A 24,548-nucleotide genomic window follows, 5' to 3' on the forward strand; every position below is an offset into this window, starting at 1 on the left:
CCCTGGGGCCAGAAAAGTAGTTTCGTTGTGTGCAGTTGGTCAGCAGGAACACTCATCCCTCAGGGCCTCTCACCTGCTGCCTGCCCCTCCTGCCCATAAGTTCTCCTAACGCTGGGTGCCAGCAGCACCCGCAGCAAGCAGAGCTGAGCTGAGCATCCCACTGCCCCGACTGGGGCACCTCCGCAGGTCGTGTCGTCCATCCTCCTCCCAAACAGGGCCATTGCCAACATCAGGTCGCTTCACAGGGCCGTACGAGCCTCTGGCACTGCAGTAACAAAGGAGCTGACAGAAACGAGGAGCAGGGTGTAAGGGCAAGCCCAAAATGAATTTTAAAAGGATGGATCGGCCACAGCTGCAGGAGCTACACCCCACAAAGAGCAGCACGGGATGATGGCACACGTACCTGCTAATGCTGCAGCACAAAAAGCACAACAGCTTTTACTTACAGCTGCCCTTCACTGAGACCACTACGAGGAGACAAGTGCCAAAGTTTTCAAGGACGTGACCTGTACTGGAAACATGCAGATATCTGCTGTTCTCTGAGAAGCACGGCACAAGCAGTGCTTCGGGAAAAGAGATTTAACTTCGAGAAGCAACCTCAGGGTCAAAATGAAGAGTCCCATCCGTGCAAATGTTTGGAAAAGAAACCAGAAATGCGATCCAGGAATTTATATCATCATTCTAATCTGTTTCTGATATATTTCCCCCCCAGGAGCCAAGTATAATTAATTCTGAAATGTTTGCTTTTACAAATATGATGCCCTACCTCTAAACACTGTTGAATCTTAGTGTAATTTCATACTTGACCCAGAAAATCTACAGCAACCAATTAATACTACTTTAAATTATCCTGTAACGCAGTAATAACTGACTGTCAGAACTCCCCCAAAATTGTAAGCTTTTCTTTTTCTTTTTGCACCAAAAGGGACCTGACGGAGAACGACTACACCACCAGACAACAGAAGCAGAAAACCTGAGCTCTGCATCACATATTCTGTTAGTATAACAACCTTTCCTTATATAATTAAGAAAACATCAAGTGCTCTGTAACATCAGCAATAAATCAAACACCAGGAAGAGAGCAACTACAACTAACAGATGCCAAAGCATTCTGGACAGGCAGACCAAAGGAAAAGACAACAGAATGACCTTAACATAAAATGAGTTTTGAAGCTAATACAAACGTGTATGGTGAATTTTGGACCATCACCTTGTCCCAAGTCACTTTTCTTTGTTTCTCTTCCTATCTTTTTGGAAATACTTCCCACCTACCAGATCTTGCAGCAAAGTCATAACTGCTGTTCTTGTGTCAAATCGCTGCCTATTGTCATTAAACTCAGCATTACAACCTCATTCTAGGATCAAGCTGATGGAGGAAAACTTGGTAGAATATGACTTATTCAAAGACATATTTACGCTAGCAGCAAAATGTAATGGCCCAAATCCAATTTGAGCAAAGTCAGTTCAATGTTTAACAGAGTTTCCCACACATTATACTGATCTCTCTTCCCTTATGCTGTGTCTGAACCAGCAAAATCTCTAAGGCATTACTAGTTTAATATATTTATTATGTACCACTGACCTTCAAAACATTCAAAATTATCTGAAACCTATACACACATATGCAAAACATTTAGCAGTTTGTCCAAGAAAGGAAAGGTAACACTGTTAAAATAATCAAGAATTAAAAGCAGATGACTACAAGACAATGTGTTTCTAGAATGAATCTCAAATTCAAGCTAAAACTTCTCCACAGGATTAAAGACACTTCTTCACCCAAATCAGTGCTGAATATTGTGGAACATGCCAGATACGGAGAATTTGCAACAATTCTGGGGAGTGCAGCTGAATTATGATCTGCGCATTTGCCCAGGTTATGGATAAAAGCATATTTGACTAGCACAGATTAGAGAGCATAAATGTGAAGCTGAATGGAAGTCATCATCTGCTTATGAAACACTATTTCCAGCAATTACATAAGAAATAATGGAGATGGTGACAGAGTCCGTCCATGTATCTGTTATAAATCATTTTAAACTAACCTCCCACACTTCTACCACAGCTCTACCTGCCAAGAACTGTCAAAAACATAAATCCTCTTCTTTAATCAGCATGAGAATTGCTGTGGAAATATACCAGGATCACTCAACATGCAACACAGACCACGCTCAGAAAACAGATCTCTCCTGCTAGCAGGAAGGCCATACCCGGATTTTCCACCCGTCAGTGTGCTGAAGCCATCGAGGTTACCAGCTCCGAGGAGGGGCCTGGCTCGCACACACCTGCCCGTGCCCTGCTCTGAGCAAGCGAAGCTCAGAACCCTTGATAAGGAACTCACACGTACTTGATAAGGGCAAAGCGAAAGGCAACTCTTACAAAACGACAGCCTGGCTGCTTTGCTGAGTGAGACTGGCGGGTTACAGGAAGAGAGAAAACGTGGAGGTCCCCCGGGGACAGCCCGAAGCAGGGAGCAGGCCAGGGAGCAGATGGCTGTACTTTCCACACAGATGTCATGTGGGAATGGAAGAGCTGAAAGGCCTCCAGGAAGAATCTATCCATGCCTCGTCTGCATTACAGAAAGCAATATTCTGACCCCTATCTGGAAACCGATCTGCAGTCAAAACCGGCTACACGTAACTAATCCTGCGTGCTGATCCATCGCCTGGCTTTCACAGCTGCAGAAGCCCTGATACAACAGAGAGACACGATGGGGAAGCTGGAAGTTTTCTTCTTTCAGTTGACTAGAAGTGCAGATCGTGGTTCAGAGCACAAACAACTGCCTGCCATTTCTCCCACGCACTCCTCAGCCATGCCCTGTCAGGAGAGACTTAACTGGTTCTCCAAGTGGCAGATGTCACCCAGCAATATGCACCTGAAGAAAACCTCCCATTTCAGGAAAAAAATAAAATAAAATAAAATAAATAAAAGGCTGAATCCTCTTAATACTTTGCATGGCCCTGTAAGATTACAGACCAACTTAAAAGAAATTGAACAGAAAAAAAAAAAAGAAGAAGAAAAGAAAATACAGTCCATAACATCTCACTTTGATTTACATTTGAAAGGACGCTAGGTACATTATGGTTTTGCAGTTATGCTGACAGGTCAAACCTGGCACTCAGGAGGAAAACCTACAATCATTCTTCAATTCCTTGCGTAAAACACCACGTTACTCTAAAATTTATAGCAAAAAGAAGGAGGAAAAAAACATCCAAACTATCTGTCTTCACAATTCAGATAAAGTTATCCAGGTATTTTTCCACAAGACTTGATGTTCTTAACCAACTTTTTTTTTTTTATTATTTATTTATTACTTTTAACTACCCGCAGAACAAATGTCTAATTCATATTCCGACCTGAAACTTTTCAGTGGCTATTCCTCCAGGTATCACCAATCCTTTAAAAAGGTGGGAAATACATTCAGCCAAGCTGCAGAGGAGAAGCACACCAACAGAACAGCATTTATATACAGCACGAGACTGCGTATCAGAGTCATATTAAATAGATCTGCATAACCCAACGGGAAGGACAATATGGCTGGGCTACGCCATGCTAATTGTAATTCAGATAGCAGAAGTAAAAGAAGCACAAAGCTTCATAACCACTGGTATTTGTTGATGCTCATTTGCCTATTTCCTTTAAAATTACACCTCAATTACTCTTGTCGCTTAGACATGCTTTTTCTACACAGATAAGGGATGTTGGTATCAATTTTGTACAAAGAGAAAGCAGGAAAACTTACCAGGATAAAATAATTTCAATACAACGAAGGCAAATGATTCTTGTGAATCATTGTGAAGGCAACCTCACGCCGGGCCACATTTGCCCAAGTATGATAAGATTGAGAGAAAGGATTATTCCTCTCCACTTCATGTTCTTAAGATCGTACCTGGAGTACTGAGTCCAGTTTGGGCCTCCTGTCACACATCACAAGACACACAGTAACAAACCGGAGGGAATCCAGAGGGGTATCTCGAACACAATTAGTGGGCTAATTAATACAACAAATGACAGCAGACTAAGGAAAGTGTTGGGTTGTGTTGTTTTGTTTTTTCTTCTTCATTTTGTTTTGTTGTTATTTTTTTGTTTTCCAGGACAGAGTAAGCACAGGGGGCATCTTCTACCTAAAAGGCATACAAAAAAGCCTAGAGCAGACCCTTGTCATAGGGGCACAATGAAACAACAAAACCAGACAGTCACAAGTCACAATTTATTCAAAACTCTGCTTGGACTTTATGAAAAAATTCTTCCCCACAAAAAACAGTTAAACATCAGAGGAGGTGGCAAGACAGCCTGGGGATCTCCCATCCTTGAGGATTTTCCAAACTGGACAAAACTATGTGCAACTGAAGATAACCCTCATTTGTGCAAGAGGTTAAGCAAAATGACCTCCAGAAATCCCATCGACGTAATTTTTTTTTTCCCCAGGATTCCAGGAAATCAATGATTATACAAAACTGTGAAAGTTATTGAAGGCAACATGAAACATCAGCAGCTTAACTCCACAAATAAGAAGAACATAGAGTCTGGCTGTATAGCTTTTCTTGCCTTACAGCACTGTTCTACCAAGCTGTTTCCTCTGGGCTGTACAAAAGAGATGAGCATTGAGTATTTAATTTATTGTTTATAACAATCTACTAATGACATCAGGAATGGACCAGAGGCTGGAATAATTATGATTCTAGAATTGGGTTGTGACTACATCATGATCTCACGACCTACTCGTACAAAGTCCTTCTCACACATCCCAGAAACTCAAACAGTGCTCTGAGCAGTGGACACTCTTTTCCAAAAAGAGAGGGATTTTCCATGCAGGAATTCTCTTTAATAAAATATCTTGGTTTGGAAAACGTCATCCATCCAGTAACTAGGAGAGAAGGAGATATGTTTTCCCATTTTTTTGTGGGGAAAGTTCATATGGAACCGGACAGGGAATATTATTTAAGCTCATTATCCAGCCATATTTTTTCTGCTGAGAGTGTAGCACAAAGTCTTTTAAGTTATATTTTGATTTCTGGCATGCATAACTTGCTATTCACATTGCATTTTCCTCTCATGCCACTGACAGCATCACTTGAACTGACTCCAACTGAAGGGACATGATAGATTACATAACTATTCAGTCTACTAGGCTTTACCTTCTTTTTCCCCTCTGTTTGGAGGATCAATGTTCGGGACACATTCACATGTTAAAGTCTCCTCTAACAGTACAGAAATAAAAATAATAAGCTGCAACAAGATCGTGCAGCTGTCAACATTTGTAACTACGGATGTAATCACAGAGCATAAACAAACTAAGCATTTCCATCCCCAAATCAAACCCACTGTACTTTGAAGAAGCTTCAATAATCAAACTGTGCGTTATTACAGAGTTTGCTTTTGTAGTTGGTCTATACCTTTTAAGCCTTATCATACTTTTTAAGGGAAGATACAGCTGGAGGTTGCTAATGTACATTTAGCAACCATCTCACAAAAGGAAAAGTGAAATGAAGAAAGGTTCCATGAGGCCCTTCTTGTACTTGGGGAAAATAGTTCCCAGCCCTGGGAATGAAAGCTGTAAACCTAGTGGACAAAAGGTACTCTTCCCATGCAGTAAAGACTTGCACATTTTTAGGCGTTACAGTAAGACAATTTGATATAAGATGGAGCTTGTCTTCACTACATGCCTATTTTACTGCTCCCAATACAAGACCTGAGCCTCTGAACCACCCTGCTGTCAGAGGACTTTGTCTACGTAGAAAGGAAAATGCAACCACACATTCAGCTTTAGTCATGCAATGCCCCACTCTGGGAACAAAGCATTCTGACGTGCTAGCTGCATATGCCATGTTATACAAGTTTTTTCTTTCTGTGCCTACTGAGGACTTAGCTTGTCTCCCATACAAGAGCAGTATATACCCATAGGTTCTGGTCACCCAACATGCATTCAGCTAAGAAACTACACTTTAAACTTCACTGCGTGAGGAGAATTTGGCACAGGGAACTTCTCATCTGCCTCAGAAAAAGAGCTTTACATGTTTTGCAATGTTTTTAATAGAGGCTGTTGGACAGAAAACACGGAACAGCTGGCTAGTCAATTATACTTTTAATTAATGTTTCCATTGATAAGCTGATAGAGATTTAAGAATCCATTAAATGTGATGAGATGAACTTGTTAGTTTTTCAACAAATTATTTCAGGCTTTCCTGTGAGATGTACAAAGATGCTTAAACACACTGACATTCCTAATACAGTAAATACTGAGAACATTAATAATTATGCCATCTATACACAAATTTTCCTTTCACTGCCATATTCCTGTAATTAAGAATGGCACATTTTAACCGTGAATTGCTTCTTACCTTGACTTACTATGAAAAGTTAACAGAAGTGAAAAAGCAAAGAAATTATCTTTCCCTATGGCTTACTTTAGTCTATAACATACAGGTGCTGTATACCATCTACCTTTCAAATCAGTGCTTTGCTAGGATTTGTGATCAATGAGCCAAAAGCAAAAAGCTAGTTAAATTATTTTACAAATGGAAAATACATTTGAAGGAAACTGAGGAAGGCAAAGTAGCTTTAATGGTACGCTTTTAAAGAAAAAAAATAAAAAAGGAGATCAGGATTTGAAATTGAAACTGAATTTATCTCATATTAACACTTCAGAAGCTTCACTTTAAGTGAATGCTCTCTGGCAAGTGTTCAGCCCAAAATAAAATTCTCAATACCATACAACTGCATATCATCTCTGCAGAACTCAACTGAAAATGGAAGTGACAGAGGTTTTTGTTTGTTTTTAAATTATAGAATTAAAGAAAAAAAATAGTGTCTTCTACTAGCAACTGTGATTTACTCTTATTTAATAGATTTTATAAGTCAAGACTTGACTTAGGGAAACTGAAGAATAAAATTTACGTTACTACCCACAGATGAAACGTTTACAATGCCAGAGGAATAGAGAAATAAAACTACTAAGTGTAATTCTGTTTATTTTTGTCAGAGAAAGGATTTTAGTACACAACTGAGGAAAATGAAGAGACACATTGGCTTCCTTTTATTCAGATCCTGTATTTTAAAACACACAAAAGTTGCTGGCACAGTACTTTGAAATCTGTCTATAAAGAATGTTCCTAACAAAAACACAGGAATTCCCTTCAACAAGCATGATATAAAAGGTAGATCTCTACATTGTACTCACAGTAAATTGTGATATATAGACACAACTGAAAAAACATCCCTCTTAATACACATCCAGTTCTTCACGTGATTTGCATCTGAAATACTAGTTGAATACAGACTGCAAAAAATGGAAAACAGACTTCAGTTTCAGGCAAAGTCCTCTCTCAGCAGCGCATTTCTTTCCTTCGTAAGTCACCATACTGAAGGAAGATCAATAAAATCCATTCTGAGGTTCCCTTCCAAAGAATGTTAAAAATCAAATAGAGAATCACAGAATGGCTTAAGCTGGAAGTGATCTGAAAGACCATCTGGTTCCAACCCTGCTGCCATGGGCAGGGACACCTCCCGCTAGATGAGGTTGCCCAAAGCCCCATCCTGCCTGGCCTTGAACACCTCCAGGGATGGGGCACCCACAGCTCCTCTGGGCAGCCCATGCCAATGCCTCACCACCTTCACAGTAAAGAATTCCTTTGATATCTAATTTAAATCTCCCCTCTTTATCCCTACACTCCCTGACACAGAGTCCCAGCTTTCCTGGAAGGTCGCTTTTTTTACTGGAAGGCCGCTCACTGTGAGGTCTCCCCAGGGCCTTCTCTTCTCCAGGCTGAACAACCAGCCCCTTGATCATCTTCATGGCCCTCCTCTGGACTTGTTCTAATACTTACTCCCACATCCTTCTTGTGCTGGGGCCCCAGAGCTGAGCACAGGCTCCAGGTGAACTGCCAGCTCGTGTTCATTTTTTCATCCAGCAGCACTCTCAAGCCTTTCTCCTCAGAGCTGCTCCCAGTCAACTCATCACCCTGCCTGTATTCATCTTTGGGACTGCCGCGGCTGTGGTGGTTTTACTGGGTGCAGGACCTTGCCCTTGGCCTTGCTGAACTCCATGAGGTTCGCACAGGCCCACCCCTCAGGATGGCATCCCTTCCCTCCAGCGTGTTGACTGCACCACTCATCTCTGTCATCGTCAAACTTTCTGATAGTGCACTCACTCCCACTGTCCCTGCCACCAGTGACAATATTAAACATTACTGGCCCCAAGATATACCCCTGAGGGACACCACTCATCACTGGTCTCCCCCTGGACAATGAGCTGTTGACCACTATTCTTTTAAAGTGTCCATCCAGCCAATTCCTCATCTACCAAACAGTCCATCCATCAAATTCATCCCTTTCCAATTTAGAGACAAAGATGTTGCATGGGATTGTATCGAAGTTTTACACATAACATACTCTTTTTTAATTACATTTGCTAATATGCCAATTATGTATCACACATTGAATAAACTGCCATGTAAATTTCAATTCACTTTTTTAACATAAAAAAGCATCAAAAATATCATTATTTACTAGTTTGTCTTTTCCTTTAAACCCTTTCAGAGCCAGCTAAGGTAATACCAAGAGTCAAGTATAACTCCTCTGTAGTAAGTAACCCTTTATGTGCATGGTGAAGACTCCTAAAAAGGATGTATGTACCTTGACCGGGTAGCCATTTTTACACTTTTTGCTTTCTCTTCTGTCCTTCCCCTCACTGTGGAGCATGACACCACTGGAAACAACTCTGGCACATGTCACCCTTGAATCTACAGTATCAGCAGCACAGAATTATTTTGCAAATAGCAACATGCAATGATACTAGCAACATAATGAGTACTCACTCTCATCCACTTCCCAGTGGTCCACTACACAAGTGCTCCCACTGGATTTGCTGAGGCTATGGTCAGGTATTGAACGGATGGATGTAGTCAAGAAAAAAAGAGTTAATTACCTTTTCATGTCAGAGCTGAGGGTGTTTGTCTCATCACAGTCCTTACTTAGGCTTTTTATAGCACTTCTTACTTCAAAATGATCCATCGTATTTCAAAGGGCCCTACACTCGCACTAAGTTACAGAGCTCTTTTCTGCCTGTCTTCCGTATTACCACAAAAGTCATCACTTCAAACCCAGTATCCCTCTGATGGATTGTACAAAATGACGAATGTAGATATAGAACCCTACATTATGTACATACTCAGACACAGGACCAAGTAAATGAGGAATTTAAGCTGTCTAATCAAAATCCTACACTATCCAAGGTGGCATAAAGCCAGGAATCTTAACCAACAGCTGTATCCACATCTTAGTGTTACAAATTAAAAAAAAAAAATGTTGATAGTTGATAGTTTCCATTTTGCCAAGGCTCAAAAAAATCACGTTTTGATTTTGAGTAACAAATGGTACATGATTCCACAGTATGCACTCCAAAAAATAAATTAATGCAAGTTCATCATAACTGCATTTGATTATGTCCATTAGGAAAGCATTTCTTTACTCAGGCAACCCAAAGGTATTAGTATTCAAATTTTTATGCCAAAGTGAGTTTGCAGTCTGATTCTGTGCCTGAGTCCTAAGCAACAATTTATTTTTCAGAACCAGACCAGATAAACAAACATTTACACCTACATACTCTACTTTCAGTCCTTTCCAGCTTAGTTTCTAATGTTTTCCACATCTCCACGCCTCTACATACTTCAAGTCAGCAACCATTACAGTCCCTGGTAGATGAGGACCCCATCAGAGTCCTTCACTCTGCAAACCCATGTGAAAAATCTAGCAGAAAAGAGCAGCATCCCTGGCTTGTGTGGGCTAGAGAAAGGACAGCAGAGCCCCCCATGCTACATTCGATTCTTATTCTTCAAATTCCAAAGCTGGCCTGAACAGACAGTCATTAAGTCAATCTGGTCATAAAATACTCAGTCAAAAGAGGAGTAGCATTTTCTAGGTTGACTGACAGCTTTCACCAGTCCAATTTAAATGCAAGTATTCTCCACTGTTGTCAAAATGCTGCTGCACGCACAACTGGACTTTTCATGAGCTCTGATGGAGACCCTAAACTTAAATCAATTAATTGTACATTAAAATCTTGCCTAGGAAAATGGATATTCCTCCAGATTCAAGGAAAACAAAAGTGAGGTCCAGTCATCAGTTTACAGTTTTCCTTTGCTATGGATTTTTTAAGCTCTTTGTAAGCCAAAGAATATTGGCTGGGCTATTTTTCTTTTTACATCTATGAGTCTGTCATGAAATGCAGACTTTTTTTTTTTTTTTTTTTTTTTTACAGGCAAGGAGTTTACAAACCTGTGTACAGCTCATACATATATATAGATAGCAAAACTGGTACATTACATGCATATACTTTTACATCCACTAACTGAAAATACAAGTGCTTTTATTAAGTTTCAGAGCCAAATGAAGGGTTTTGTTTGGTTAGTTGGTTGTTTTTTTTTTGGTCAAAGATGTGAGGAATAACAAGCATTCTGTATTTGCAATACATACGGAACGTTTTATGGTAAAGCATAATTTATCTACTTAGAGACAGAAATCCACGTGGAATCTTTTCATAGAATTAGAACAGTTAACACGTCAATTAATACCATAAGTAAGGATTTTTGACAGCTGCACAACTGATTATGTGTTCCTCAGAAAAGAAGGCCTTATTTTTCAGCCTTTTCCTCTTCCTACTTCCCTTTCTCTCAGATATAACAGGAAATCTTTTATAGCAAATGCAACGCTGTCCTGAGAAGACCATCTTGCTCTTCACAGTGTTCTCTTGGTCCTTCCTCAAGCCCTGATAAGAGGTGTTTAGTACAAAGTGAAATGCATAGCCCAAGAGGAGTAAGGCATGCAGAGAGATGGTATGAAGTTAAAAAAATATAATTAGAAGAAACACTGAAAGTGTCCAGGTATGTTACCCTTCCTTCTCAGAACCCTGCAGTTCACCAGCTTTGGAAGAAAGGTAGAAGGGTCTCACTTACGTCCTCCCTATGTGGGGAGCTGCTGCTTCCACACAAAGGTCTGTACCAGACACAACTTTGCACGGGGGTATGTAGAGCACAATGACAGTGCCAAGCAGCCCATTGCAAGGAGTGCATGAAATCTGTATGGAGATGGGGAAAAGGCAACCTAGAGACAGCAAACAAAAGGGCAGGTAGCATAGGTTGTAAAGGGATGGTATGAAGGAACGGAGGGGCAGACAGTTGTCTCCTACCTGATGAAAATCAAGAGAGACAGGCACAACATAAACAAAGAAGAGGAATGCAATGCATTCAGGCATATTTGTTAGAAATTGTTTTTAAGTAGATCCATCTGCTTCTCTGCAAAACGATCCTTCCATGTAAATGCAAAACAAATATATATACATAAAACCTTTCTGCGTTAAAAAATACTGTAATAGTAAGATTTTTACTGGCAAAGTTAATTACTAAAACAATTTCAAATTCTTTATTAAGAACTAGGAAAATATCCACCCAAATGTAGGAGTAAACTTAAGTATGAATTTCTTACAATCATTTTTACTATTCCAAATTCCCAGGTAAAGCATGCATTTTTAAAGTACACTGTTCATAACCCTAATTTACTGAAAGCACCTTAGCTATACTATACATCAAATGAACATCTGTTAAGAGAGACAAATGCTATAAACCAGTCAAGAACAAAATTGGACTATTAAAGATAACCTGGTAGACAAAGGCTTGCTCCTTTTTTCAGTTCAGGAGACTGACGGTACTTGAGAACCCATTTCAACTTCATTTTCTTCAAATTAAGAAAATGAATATATTCTGTTACGAAAAATAAACACATTTCATAGCTTTTCTCTCTTCTGTAACTTAAGGTGGGGAGGATGATGGATGCATAAAAAGGGATTTAATCGCTCTCTACTGTCACTGCTATCTGTATGCCAAACATGCACAGAATTTCAGTCTTTTTTCCTCCCACACTACCCTCACTTATATCACTATATCGTTTTGACTAAAACTGCTGAATTTCTAACCCCTAGCACTAACAATGATGGCAGGGAAGGAGAAGTAAAACTTGAGGAATTAACACATCCTAGGTGTCAATGATGCCAATGTTTCACAGCTGAAAATTTATATCCCAAATCAACTTCTAAGGAGAGTAAATAACAGAAGAGAAGGTGTTATTAAGAAAATGCTAGGACTTAAACAAATACACCAACAAACTTACACAGTCTGTTAAAATAAAAATTTGCATGATAGCTTTAAGAGCTTAAGGATCCTTCTCCATTTGAATGTCTGAGCTATAGCTTCAGGTTACTGGAACACTTCCACTGACATCTGGAACAAATGAAGACATGTAATTCATATTCTGGTTATAAGAACGAGTTGGCATCATTTACATATATGCTGCTTCGCCGTATGTTAGCACCTCCCCAGTCAACCAAACTGTACATACACGTTCACCCCTGCAGAAGTCCAGCCAGCTTACTGCTCGATGAAAATGGTCACGTTACCTTCACGTTTCAAGCACAGGACACTGACTCTGGAAGTCACCACGGAACAGCCAACGTGCAGGGTAGCGTAGAGCATGGACTAGAGTAGAACCTGAGTACTACCATAACTGCATCCTTTAAAAAGGATTTTACATTCATTCAAAATTCACTCGGGTATTTTTAAAAAGAACAGCCCCTTAAATTTTGTTCTACTCACCTCGAAACACATAAACAAATGCCTGGCTTACCCTAAAGACCTGAGTGCTCCCAGTGTCTGTACACTTGAATTGCTCAGACATTCAGCAGTTGTGCACGTAGTTTTTACCTGTACTTCAACACAGGTGGAACAACTTCCACCTGTGTGCACAGGTGTGTGCCTCCTGTCCTCTCACCTCAGCACAGCACGCAGTCGCTGTACTGCAACAATTGTGCAACTCTCCAGTTTACACAAGCCTGTCAGATATAACCACCGGCTCCACAAAGAAAATCTGTGATGTGTATGACATCTCCACTATCTTATCAGCAAGGCAGACTTCCATCAGTAAATGCTCACTTCTTCAAACGATACTTGTACTATCTGAAAACTGGAAATTAAATTACTAACGTGAATTACATTTCAATAACAACACCATTTGGGTGACTTTAATCAGAGCGGTGACCTCCAACTCAGGTTCAAGAAATTTCAAATGTAAATTGTCCCTTTAATTTAGGATTATTGAACATGGAAATTTATTACTATTGTCCACCAAGCCAATTAATACACCACAGTTATTTATCTTACAGATATCTGGGGAAAATTAGTTATTATAAATTGGTTGCTGTCATCCACTCTCCTCCCCCTAGTAACAGGGCCAGCAGATGGAGGTGCCACCTGCAGGAAGACCAAGGCGCAGAGCTCCAGGCACCAATCTGGATTTGTAATCACGAGCTTCAGCATCCTGCCCAGGTTGAGAAACTTCTAAAGCTGCTGTGAGAAGTCAACTGTATACAAATACATACTGAGAGAAATAAGCAAGAAATATCATAACAACCTGATAGGACAACAAAAAGTAGAACTACTCACTTGTCACCTTCTCCTGAAGTTTTTGTTCTCTCCTATAATAATGAATCAAGTAGGTGCCAAAACATGAAAAATGAGTATTTTGATTTTCCTGCTTCTTTCAATATGGTACTTTTTTCTAATTAAAAGTTAAGTTTTTTGATTGTAAGAAGTTGCACAACCACCCGGATCAACCTAATCATTTTTAATTTAACAACTGCCAGCTCAAGTGCCAGGAAATAAAAACAAAACACTAAATCATGTATATGACTAATCAGTGCAAGAACACCACAAATACAGCTCCTGAACACAACCCTTTTTTCATGCAGCTTGCAATTACAGGAGAAATAATGAACCTTCAAGCCAGGTATGAACTACCAAGGAAGCTCATCAGTGTGCGCGGCTTCCTTTTTGACTGGAGGAATTTACAAGAACACATGGGCTGGGCAAGGCCCACAATGGCCTGCCGTGACTCCATTGGTGGAGCTAACACTTCTTATCTAATTAGTCACCCAGGTTGAGAAAAGCTCTCTGAGAGCACCTGCACTGCATTCAGACAAAGTGCTTTGAAACTTCCTTCCTGCGTTTTCCCAGTGACACAACTCTGGACTCATACCAGAATAGTAATTTCATCCAAAGGATGCGTGCCTGTGTTGTGTCCCAAACTGTGAAGGGCAGCAAGGTAGGCAGGGGTGAAGAAGTCATCTTCACACATAAGAAATCTGTCAAGAAATTTACACCACACATTTCCCTTACCTGGCAATGTCACAGAATACAATAATGAACTCCAATGCTGAGAACAGCATCTGTTTCATGTCTCTAACAAGATTAAATTGAAAAACATACTCCAACACTGATTTGATTATGCTGTTTTTTTGTTTTGTTTTGGTTTGGTGTTTTTTTTCCGTGTCTGTTCAAACCAAGTAAGCTATGGCATGACTGATATTCTTCAAACAGCTCTCTATACAGCTGAGTTGCCCAAGCCACGAATTGGGTTATTAGCAGTGCAAAAGGCCTCTTTAATCCATAAACATCTGGTCAATAATACCTTTGTGTTTTTTTATTTACAGAAAATAGCACACATGCTGTTTTCATACTTGACTTGCTTTTTTCCTGCTGCAAATTCCACTGCCTGTAGCTTCCATTTATACCAAGCATTTTCAAGATGTTTGTCACAGCTTGCCTTTCACTTAAAAATCTGTGGGAATATTACAAAGTATACAAAACATGTAACCGCTAGGATGACCCACCCTTTAGATCCTTTTCACTCCTTAGCTCAGTAATTTCATCTGCAATACTGTTTATTCTTGCTGTAACCATTTGATGTCTTGTTTTTGCCTCTACTAGATTTCTCCTCCCTTGCTCACCTACAAACCTTCTGAGCTCAGATACAGAAATGCACGCACAGAACTGCTCACTGTTTTAAAAAGTCCTTGACAGTAACTTTATAAAAGCATCCTCTGATCTGAGCCATTCATTACCAGCCACATATGAAGATCCACAAAATTAAATGCATCGTACATTTGTTTCAAAGATTTCACTGACATACTACAATAGGCAGGCAGGATGAAGGAACAGCAAGCCAGCAGCCAACGACCCTCTACCAAGCCACAGCTAATGACCGTGCTGGTAAGAAGAGATTGTGCCAGGGCTGAACGTAGAGAATGAAACAAACCCCTGTGGAGCAGGTACCTGAGAGACCACCTTGTGGGTGACCCTTTACTGTGCAGGTGGCTGAGCACTGGCACAGGCTGCCCAGGGAGGCTGCAGATCTCCTCCTTGGAGATCTCCAGAAGCCACCTGGGCATGGTCCGAGGCACCCTGCTCTGGGTGGCCCTGCTGGAGCAGATGAGCTCCAGAGGTGGCTTCCATCCTCAGCCATTCTGTGATGCTGTGACCCCACCTGACACGCAGTTAAAGGCAGAAGAGACTGCCAAATCAGAGGGGACATTCAGCACTTCACTGACAGTGTAAGCAGAAAGGGCTTGAAACTGTACTTACAGAGGTCCTTCAATAAAAAGAAAGAAAACGTGTATTGCATGTAATGATGGAAGACCAGCTGTTTGAGGGATTCAGTCCCAGGGTAATTTGATCATATCAGTGAAAGGGGAGGATAATTTCCTTCTGAATGGATTTGAGGAGGCAATTCCAGGCAGCAAACTCCAGGCCGAAGGCAATGCTGCAGTACTGAAGTAAAAACAGAAACCTGAATGTCATAACCAGGAGATAAAAAGTCTTAGATGTATTACAGGGCAACAAATAGCAAATCCAGCTGCAGTATAAATTAAGCAGCAAATGATTAAAGCCTGTGTCAAAACTGCCTCCCATACTACAGGCCCAACCTAATAGGAAGAAGACATGATGGTCTGCAAGCAGAGTAACATGAAAAATCTGGGGGCATGGACAAGAAGTTAGTTACCATATCATCCCTATTTTATATTGTTGGCCAGCTATCTGACAGAGCAGGTTTAAATAAAAAACTGTGAAACAGTGCAGACTTGGGTGGAATGATGCTTTGGAGCTCAAAGAATGACACAAGAGAACATTACCCGTGTTCGCATAAAAAGGCCAAATGGAAGAAACGTAAGGAGAAGCTCTGGAGCATCTTAGGATTTGCTGGACAGAAGCAGAGCATTTTTCAAAGAAACAAAAGGCAGTTATTTGAGAAGACCAGGAGTGACTGAAAGGGAAGTGATTTCATGAAGACCAGTACAGACCAACTTCTAATGCAGCCAGTGTTAAGGAAGTATTGATCCTTGACAAGGAAGAGCATGGAGTGCAAAACATGGCATTCTCCCGTAAAAACACACACATATATTTGCAGGGAAGAATCTTTTCTTTGTTTTCTAGAAAGAAGAAAAACTAAAAGCATTAAAATATTTTCCTTGAGCCAGGCCAACTCTCGCAAACAGATGTTACTAAGGGTTCAGGAACAGAACAGTACCCGCCAGAACAGTTTGTTCTGAACCAGTTTCCATAGCCTACTTTTAACTTAAGGATTGCTTTTGAAGGAAGGCTCACCACCAAAGCTGACCTCAAGTTCAGTGTCCTTGAATAGTATTTTCTAGTGATTATTTTTTACGGACAATGTTTCCCATGACATTGGCAAGAGGACCATTTCATTTACCACCTGAAACAGCAACAAACTGGAAGAAAATGAACATGAACCATGCCACACATTTAAAAGCATTTGTTTCCATGAGTTTTAAATTACCAAGGGTGAAAGTTTACACAGAAAAAGACGTAACTTGTAAAAAAAAAAAAAATCTACAACACAAGTTAAGCTATTTTTTAAAGCTTACCATTTTGGTAAACAAACACCGAAGTTTGATCCAAATGGCTAAGCAGAATCTTTACAAAAAGAACTTAGCTTCTTTCAAACCAGCGGTAATTCAAACCTATTGATTTTAACGCTGAGACTTCTGCCCCCTCTCCCCCAAGAATGCAGTTTAAGTGGCTTTGTACTAGCTGAATTAAAGCTCCACTCTATGAACAAATCATACAAACATCTAAGTATTTAACTTTACTTAGTGTTCATTATATTAATGTTTATGTGTAACTTGGACACGGAGCACTTCAGAACTGGGGCTGTATCTTCCATTTACTCTGCAAACTGCTTTCTTGGGTACAGCTCAAACAGCTGCTCTGAGATTGTTCTTCCTAAAACAGCTTTTCTGCTGCTTCACTCATTTATTAACCTACCATAAAATCTGTTTAATTCTTCCCACTGAGAGACCCTGTTTTCAGCCACATATAAATATGTGAAAATATTTTCTCCACTCATTTGCAGTATTAGCAAACATTTACTATCGCTGTACTCTGTGCAGTTTCAAAAGTGAAGAAAGAGGCCCCTTTCAAATGTGTATTTTAATTTACACTTTCATTTCTGACTCAAAATTCTTTTCACCTATTTTACATTAATACACAGAAATAATTTCTAACATAATGAAGCATTCCTTAGGCTGAAGTACAATCTCAGTGATTGTCAACCATATTAAGACACTAAAACACTTTTGGTGACTTATTTGGCTCTTGTTTCTAACAGAAACAAATTTAGAACAACGGTACTCTGCTCCTCAGCTGTTCTTTTCTTCCTGTAATGTGTGTGCTTTTGATGCAAATTTGGCTGTGAAAATTTACACAATACCAAAATAGAAGCACCAGTAAATACTGTGAATGATTTAGCTGAGTCTGGACATAGCTGTGGTGGCAACAAAAAAGAGAAGAATAGGAAAAGGGAAGCACAGCACTACAGAAAAAATATGCATGTTATGTATGTTTAATTTTTGAAAACTAAAGACAGACAGACAAGTACACTGCTATATACTCTTCATCACATTTGGTCTTTTTATATTATTAAAAAGAGAGAGGGAGGAAAAAAACAACACTTAAAGCAAGGAGCTACTTCCAACTCTGTCAATACAACTAAGCATTACAACTGACCACGTCTCCTGCCATGAAGGCCCAGTCTTTTATCTTGACGAGTTTTTCTTTATTTGTTTTCCAGCTATCTTTGAGCACACTCTGTACAGGAGACCTAGCCCACATCACGTTGATCTAATACGCAACATCCAAAAGCAAACTGTCCCCCAAGTCACTTAGACAACTCCTGGTACAACTCTTACAAGACAGCTGCATACAGGCAGAAAGACTCATCTCTGCTCCTACCTGCTCCTGACACCACTCCAAGCTGTCTGTCTGCTGGGACTGATTTTCTCTCCTCTCCATACCCTGTTGTTTTTTTATTGTTTTGTTTTGTTTTTTAAACTTTGCCAGTTTTCCACTACATTATAAACAAATTAAGAGATGATATGCCTTCACGAAATACAAGATCCCAGTTCCAATGGGTTTAGTCAGAAAGGTCTTGTAAAAATTCGCAATGAAACCTCTCCCAGCTAACAGATGCTTCTTACAAGAAGTTATCAGAAAAAAAATGGAGACAAAGAATGAAATTACAAGTTAATGCACAACTACAACCGAATACTTTAGACCATTCAGTATGTGCAAGAACAAAACTAATAGCTGTATAACAGCAATTATATAAAAACCAGAGCCTAGTTCAAAGCAGAAGAAAGGAGAATGCTGGAACCACTTAAATTAAGTACTTGAGGGCCCTCTAGCGGTTAAATCTTTGACATGACAAAATCGATGAACAACTGGTTTAGATGTGACACTACCAAAGCATACCTACGGAATGCATTTTATTTTTTACCATTCCAATGTAATTAAATACATTTAGACCAGAGAGTCACCTAGTCGGTTTTTGTGGATAGTTACCATAAGGGGGGAAAAAACCTATAAACATCTGTTCACAAAATCAAGTACTGGGATGTATCTTTGGTTCTTAATAGAAACGAACAGTTACCATCTAACACCTTCAGCTGTGCATGATCAAAAAAATTAAATACCACAACCGCTGTCTCAAACCTACATCAGAACTTCCTTAGCATACAACTAAAATACTTGTTTCTGAGAAACATGCTTGCTTTGTCTGTCTTTTTACATAACTTTGCTTTCTTTCAGATTCCACTAAATTCTCAGTACACAACACTAACAGCAATGAAAAGAAGTTTTTAGTCTTCATCCTGGTGTATTTAGAAATATTTGGGACATACCCCTCTGTAAGTGATCTACAAAAGGAATGTCATCAAAGGATTACCAGGGCAAAAACGTTGCAACATTTGTTGGCAACTGGAAAGTTTCTTCCTTCCTAATCTGACAGGAAGAATACTTCCTTTATCTGCCCGAGTCTTAACAAACCACTGCACTGCAAGAAAACACACTGATGTTGCTTGCCCAGTACACCTACAGTCAGGCATTGACCTTTTCAACTCCTTATGGCTTTGCAGTCCACACAGGAGCTGAGGGAAGAGAAGACAAGAGCACACTTCACTACAAAAGATAAGCATCGCTATGCCACTGAACAATGCTGAATACAACACTTTCACAGGCCACATTTTCTTAAGATCCCTAACACTGGCTTGCAAGCTTTCAGTCCCTCTTCCCACTGTGGCCTCTGGTACACTCATGCCCTTGATAGCTTCAGAGCTGAGTACAGCAACATCTGTGCAAACTCCTACAATGGGCCATGAAAGCAGATTGCCTACCCACTACTTCATGTCAGATTTTTATTTTTTTTCTTGTAAAAAGAGACAAAGAAGGATTATGCTGACAGGTGGGAAAGGAATGCCTGTGGAGCAGCCTGATTAAGCTGATCAGCTGTCTGGGGCATTAGAGAAAGCTACGAGATGGTGACACAGGCAGAGTTTAAGTGAGGGAGTCACGGTAGAAAGCTGACAATCTGTCAGGTGGTTACAGCCCGTGTGATGGTGATGCATTTGTCTGTCTTTACAATACGGGAAGTGCTGACATTTGAATCTTCCCCCTAACACACAACTGTGTCTATGCAATACGTTCACTTTTCTTTGACTGTCTTTAGCTCCTATTGTATTAACAGGTAAAAGGAAACATATTTCTTCTGATTATTTCACTCAAAATAGAAATGCCAAACTCTACTCTGGTTCTCTCCAATCAGGAGCTGTGTGGTTTAAAAAAATACAAAGCTGTTTTCCCACAAAAATTGCATCTGCAAGATTTTGAATGTTTTATTCCCTTCATCTGTCATCCTACAAATTATGTCCTATTTTGGCTTTATACCACAGTAAAACAAAAATTGAAAACATTTAACCATTTTACACTTTACACAAAGAGATCACAAAATATAAATGGATGATCATTTACAGTACTTCCAAGCCTGTATTCAATTTCAAGATAATGTAATAGCACAAGCAAAATAAAATACCAGTTACAAAGTTTTTTTAATATGTATTTACATTAATAGAAAATAAATTTCATGCCATCTAGAGATACTAATACTATGACAAACAACAGCAGACACAGAGCACCACTTTCAAATCCCAAAGGTGGGTGCATCAACGATAAAATAAAGCCAAAAAAAAAAAAACAACAAAAACACGACTGGGAGTGTGGGATCAAGATGATCTAAATGAAAACAAAAAAAGTTTAGACCCTCTAATCTTTCACAGGCCTGAGACAGAAGCCCTGAATTTCAGTCTAAATACAAGTAAAGAATGAGTGTTCAGAACTCAGCAGGATCCAGGGGATTTTTGACCCAGCAGCAAACTACAGACATTCTGAAAATGGCTTTTAGGGAACTATACATCAACGCTTACCTCTGGATATAAAACCCATCAATAGCTTAGATTTAATTAAAAACAAAAGAAAAAAAAAATCCCCATAGAACATACCTCATGGAGGTTATACTGTTGATGAGCTTTTCAGATTGATCTGACAAGCTGGATGGAAGTATTAGTTCAACTGGCTGCAGGCGCAAAAGCCGACTCTCTAATTCTAAGCGAGATGCACAATCCCGAAAACTGTCAAAAACAACTTCTCCTGTAGTTGGTTGGATTGCCTGTCAAATAAAATAATATATACACATTGGGTATTTAAAGTTTCAGGGAACATTTCAGTAACTCAAATTGTTAAGCCAGAAAGAAAAAAAGTTGTATATAGTACAGAAGTTGCATAGCACCCTCACACTTAATGAAAGTGGAAGATCAAAAATGCAATTATGTTCTTCAAATCTATAAAGCAGCAAGTTCGAAAGACTATCACAACTTTGTGCTGGTAAGTCATAACAATACCTTGGAAATGTAAATGCGCTCTCATTACCATCAGTCCGCCACTGCTCAACTCTTACTACTATCAAGAAGCATGCAAATCTACATCATTGGAAGCCTATGGAAGGTACATGCAATTCAGCATGGAAACTAATTGTCATCTTGGCCCATGTTTTTTTTTGCTCTCTCCCAGCTGCAGTGTGACATTCAAATGCAACTACAATCAAAATAATTTCAAATTAATGAACTATCAACAGAATGGGCTTCAGTTATCACTACATTTTGCCCATTAAACAGTTCTGGTTTCAATCTTTACCATAATAGAAAATACAAAGTGAAGTGTAAACAGTAAAAATAGAAACAGTCTCTTCCTCCATAGAAAGTTATTTTGTAGAGGAAAAAACTGCTCGCATGCTTTAAAGTATTATCTCTAAAAATGTTTATACTCTAAAGTTAGTTTACTAACAGCTTTCTTGTGTTTGGCTGCTAAAAAAAACACAGGTATGTTTTCAAGCAATATGGCAGCAATAAACTATCCCATATATTGCTATTCCCAAAGTATGGATATTGGGAATATCCAGTTACCAAGTCCGAACCTACTGGGTAGTTTTCAGGTATTAAGCCATCACAATTCAAACACGGATGATATCTTACCTATACTGGACCCTGTTATAAAACAAACGAACTAGAAAAAACAAAACACAGTACAATATTGAATATAGGAAGACAACCATTCACCCCTAAGAAAAAATATATTAAAAACCTAAAATACTAATTTATCTGTGAAACTTACCATAATGCCTATAAGAATGTCACCTTTCCTTCTGTCTTTTACGTTTTCTCCATTTTCACAAATACAGAGGAGGTAGTTATCAGGGACGTCGGTTGTTACCTCTTCAACATCTACGGAATCATCTAGCTTCAGCAAAGGGTTCACATGTATCAAGTGTTAAAAAAAAAAAAAGAAACAGAACAACAACGTTGCACACAGATTTGTGTGGATTATTCAGAAGTCCTTCTAGATTTAAGGCCTTCTCAACTGAATTTCATAATAGCGTGCTACACTGAAGGTTTATTTTTCTTTTATTAGTTTAACTCCTACTATCAGTTTAGTGAATTTCAGGTAACCGTCAGCAGGAGGACTGAAGTCAGTGGTTGTGTTCATATTACATGCAATTACACGATGCAGATTTCATCAGCTCAGGCAAAGGCCATCTTCAACTATGTCTGTGGGTCTCCCTGTTCAAGGCAGAGCAGTTATGTCAAATGTTTAACTACCAGCAGATGCTGCACATGGGCTGCTCACTTTAACTTCACATCTGCAAACCACATGCACCTAACAGAGAGAAGGAAATGCACTAGCATGCAACAATTGAAAAGCAAGCATAGACTGACTTAAACGATAGTTCACATCTTAGCAGGAGCATTAGGTTAACTTCATTAAAAATTTGTTGCGTATCAGTCCACCACATTGGGTCATACTTCTGAGCCTGCTTTCATCAGTTTGCCAGTCACTGCAAGAGAGTTTGTATGTACACTGGAAATCTACGTCAAAATCCTGGGACTGTGTAATCTGCCTCCATGATCTGTGCCCCAAGTGCAACCCGACAGGCATTAATCTAACAATCTTTTTAGCTCTCAGTATCTACTAAATACGAGCTTGAGATATTACAGAAAAAAACATGACAGAGGCAAAGCAGAAGTCAGGAAAACAACTTCAGTGGTCAAAAGATGCTTTCATCTCCTTTTTGCTTTTTCTTTGTTACGACAGCCAGGAGTTAATTACCTAGTTTTATTTTTTTACAGCCTAGTGGTTTTAGTACCCTCTTTTCACTTAAAGCAAATTGTTGATACCAAACAGTGAATTCTTCTTCCTTGACAGCCTTATGAACTACTAATGCTGCAGTTCTCTATCTGGTCAAACACAAAGCTGAAGACGAGACCTTGAGGAATACTGCAGACTTGGAAAGTCTAAAAACAACTACAGAAAACAAAAGCTCTGCTGTTTTACAACAAAACTAAGTCCCTGAATAAATTCTTTGTAAAGTCTGGATGATGTTTCATGACAACATAAAATTAAAGGAGTTTTATTCCCTGTCAGCCACTAAGCACCCATGTTCTGTCCAGGTGATAACACTGGTTTTATAGGACCTCATACATCTATGATTAGATTCGGGAAACAAATTCATTCAAAAAGGATATCTTCTCCAATAAGTGTAGACTTTGTATAGAGAGCAGTCAGTTTCCGGCTGAAGAGAGAGCTTTTGTTTTCTCCAGCAGCCTTCAGTGCTGCAGTTTCCATTTGTTTTATTACTCCAACCTAAAGGCACACAGGAAAGAAACGATATTAGTTCCTTGATTTTAAATGTTGGTTTTTTTTTAATAAATTTGGTGATTTTTTAAGATGTGCAAACTGCAAGTGCATCACTAAAGCTGAATGGGAAGGGCAGAGGCTAGTATCAATCCTACCAACAAGACTAGGAAGCCACAGCCTTTTCTTTTATTCTCTCTATCCTTTTCTAACTGCCCTCTCAACTTCTTCCTCTGTGCTTCCTGCCATATTCTGAAACAAATTAGCTAGAGTTCATCGCTTGTCAGAGAATGATTGCTGCAATCAATTTGAATTCAACAAGTCATCTTCTGATAAGCAGAAAGAGGGAGGTGTCAATAGAAAGCCACAAAGTTATAGGGAAGAGAACAACAACAGACAGAAAGAGAAAAAAATAGTATGGTCTGGGATGAGGAAAAGTAAGATGTGAGGAAGAAAAACAAACAAAGTACGCATATTTACCTTTACTAAGTGCAAAGGCTGGATAAAAAAATAACTAAAAGAACTGTTCCAGAACTGTTATAGAAAAAAATGAAGCTACTGTTTTTTAAAACAGCAGAGGAAGCTTTAATCAATTTGAATTACATGGCATTCACTATAATAGAGAAATTGCAACAAAGGAAAAGTTAGCCATTTTACTTGCAGAAACATGTACTAATACATTTCCCACTTCTCAGTTCAAATAAGACTCCGGCACAATAACTGCAAGTTATTTCAGTGCTATCCTATACTGAACAGCATTTAATTAAAAGCCAGAGATTACCTTATATCCTTTTGCTACAAGTCGTCGCACATGGACAAACAATCTGTGAGTTGGTATACTGGCAGTCATAAAGTTATGATCCTGATGACAATAAATGTTTAGCTCTTTAGCTGCAATCTGCAACACACAAGAAAAAGAGTCAGACAGTAAGTAGTTCAGGTCATCCACACTAGTTGCAGTCACAACAGAAGTCCCGCAAACACAAACACATCAAAACGCAGTACAGGAGCTTGTTTCTATGACAATACCAATTCACGTTTACACTTAGAAGTCCACTGTCAAAATGAAAACATGACAGGAAAAAGCTCAGCATGGTGGGTCCTTCACCTTCCTGTTTTTACATCTTGTCA

The 24,548-nt window shown here is 39.4% G+C and overlaps 1 protein-coding gene across 1 annotated transcript in view; it reads right to left on the reverse strand.

Annotated features, from left to right (window-relative positions):
- MSH3 (mutS homolog 3) overlaps window positions 1-24,548 on the reverse strand; it is a 111,516-nt gene that overhangs the window by 80,488 nt on the left and 6,480 nt on the right. Inside the window, exons 5-8 of the mRNA XM_084305216.1 lie at window positions 24,199-24,315; window positions 23,307-23,426; window positions 21,900-22,043; window positions 20,732-20,898 (exon numbers count right to left, since the gene is read on the reverse strand). Coding sequence (XP_084161342.1) covers window positions 20,732-20,898; window positions 21,900-22,043; window positions 23,307-23,426; window positions 24,199-24,315 — 548 coding nt within the window. The remainder of the gene's footprint in view (window positions 1-20,731; window positions 20,899-21,899; window positions 22,044-23,306; window positions 23,427-24,198; window positions 24,316-24,548) is intronic.

This window comes from Netta rufina (assembly GCF_964035555.1).
Source record: "Netta rufina genome assembly, chromosome: Z".
In the NCBI taxonomy this organism is placed as follows: domain Eukaryota; kingdom Metazoa; phylum Chordata; class Aves; order Anseriformes; family Anatidae; genus Netta; species Netta rufina.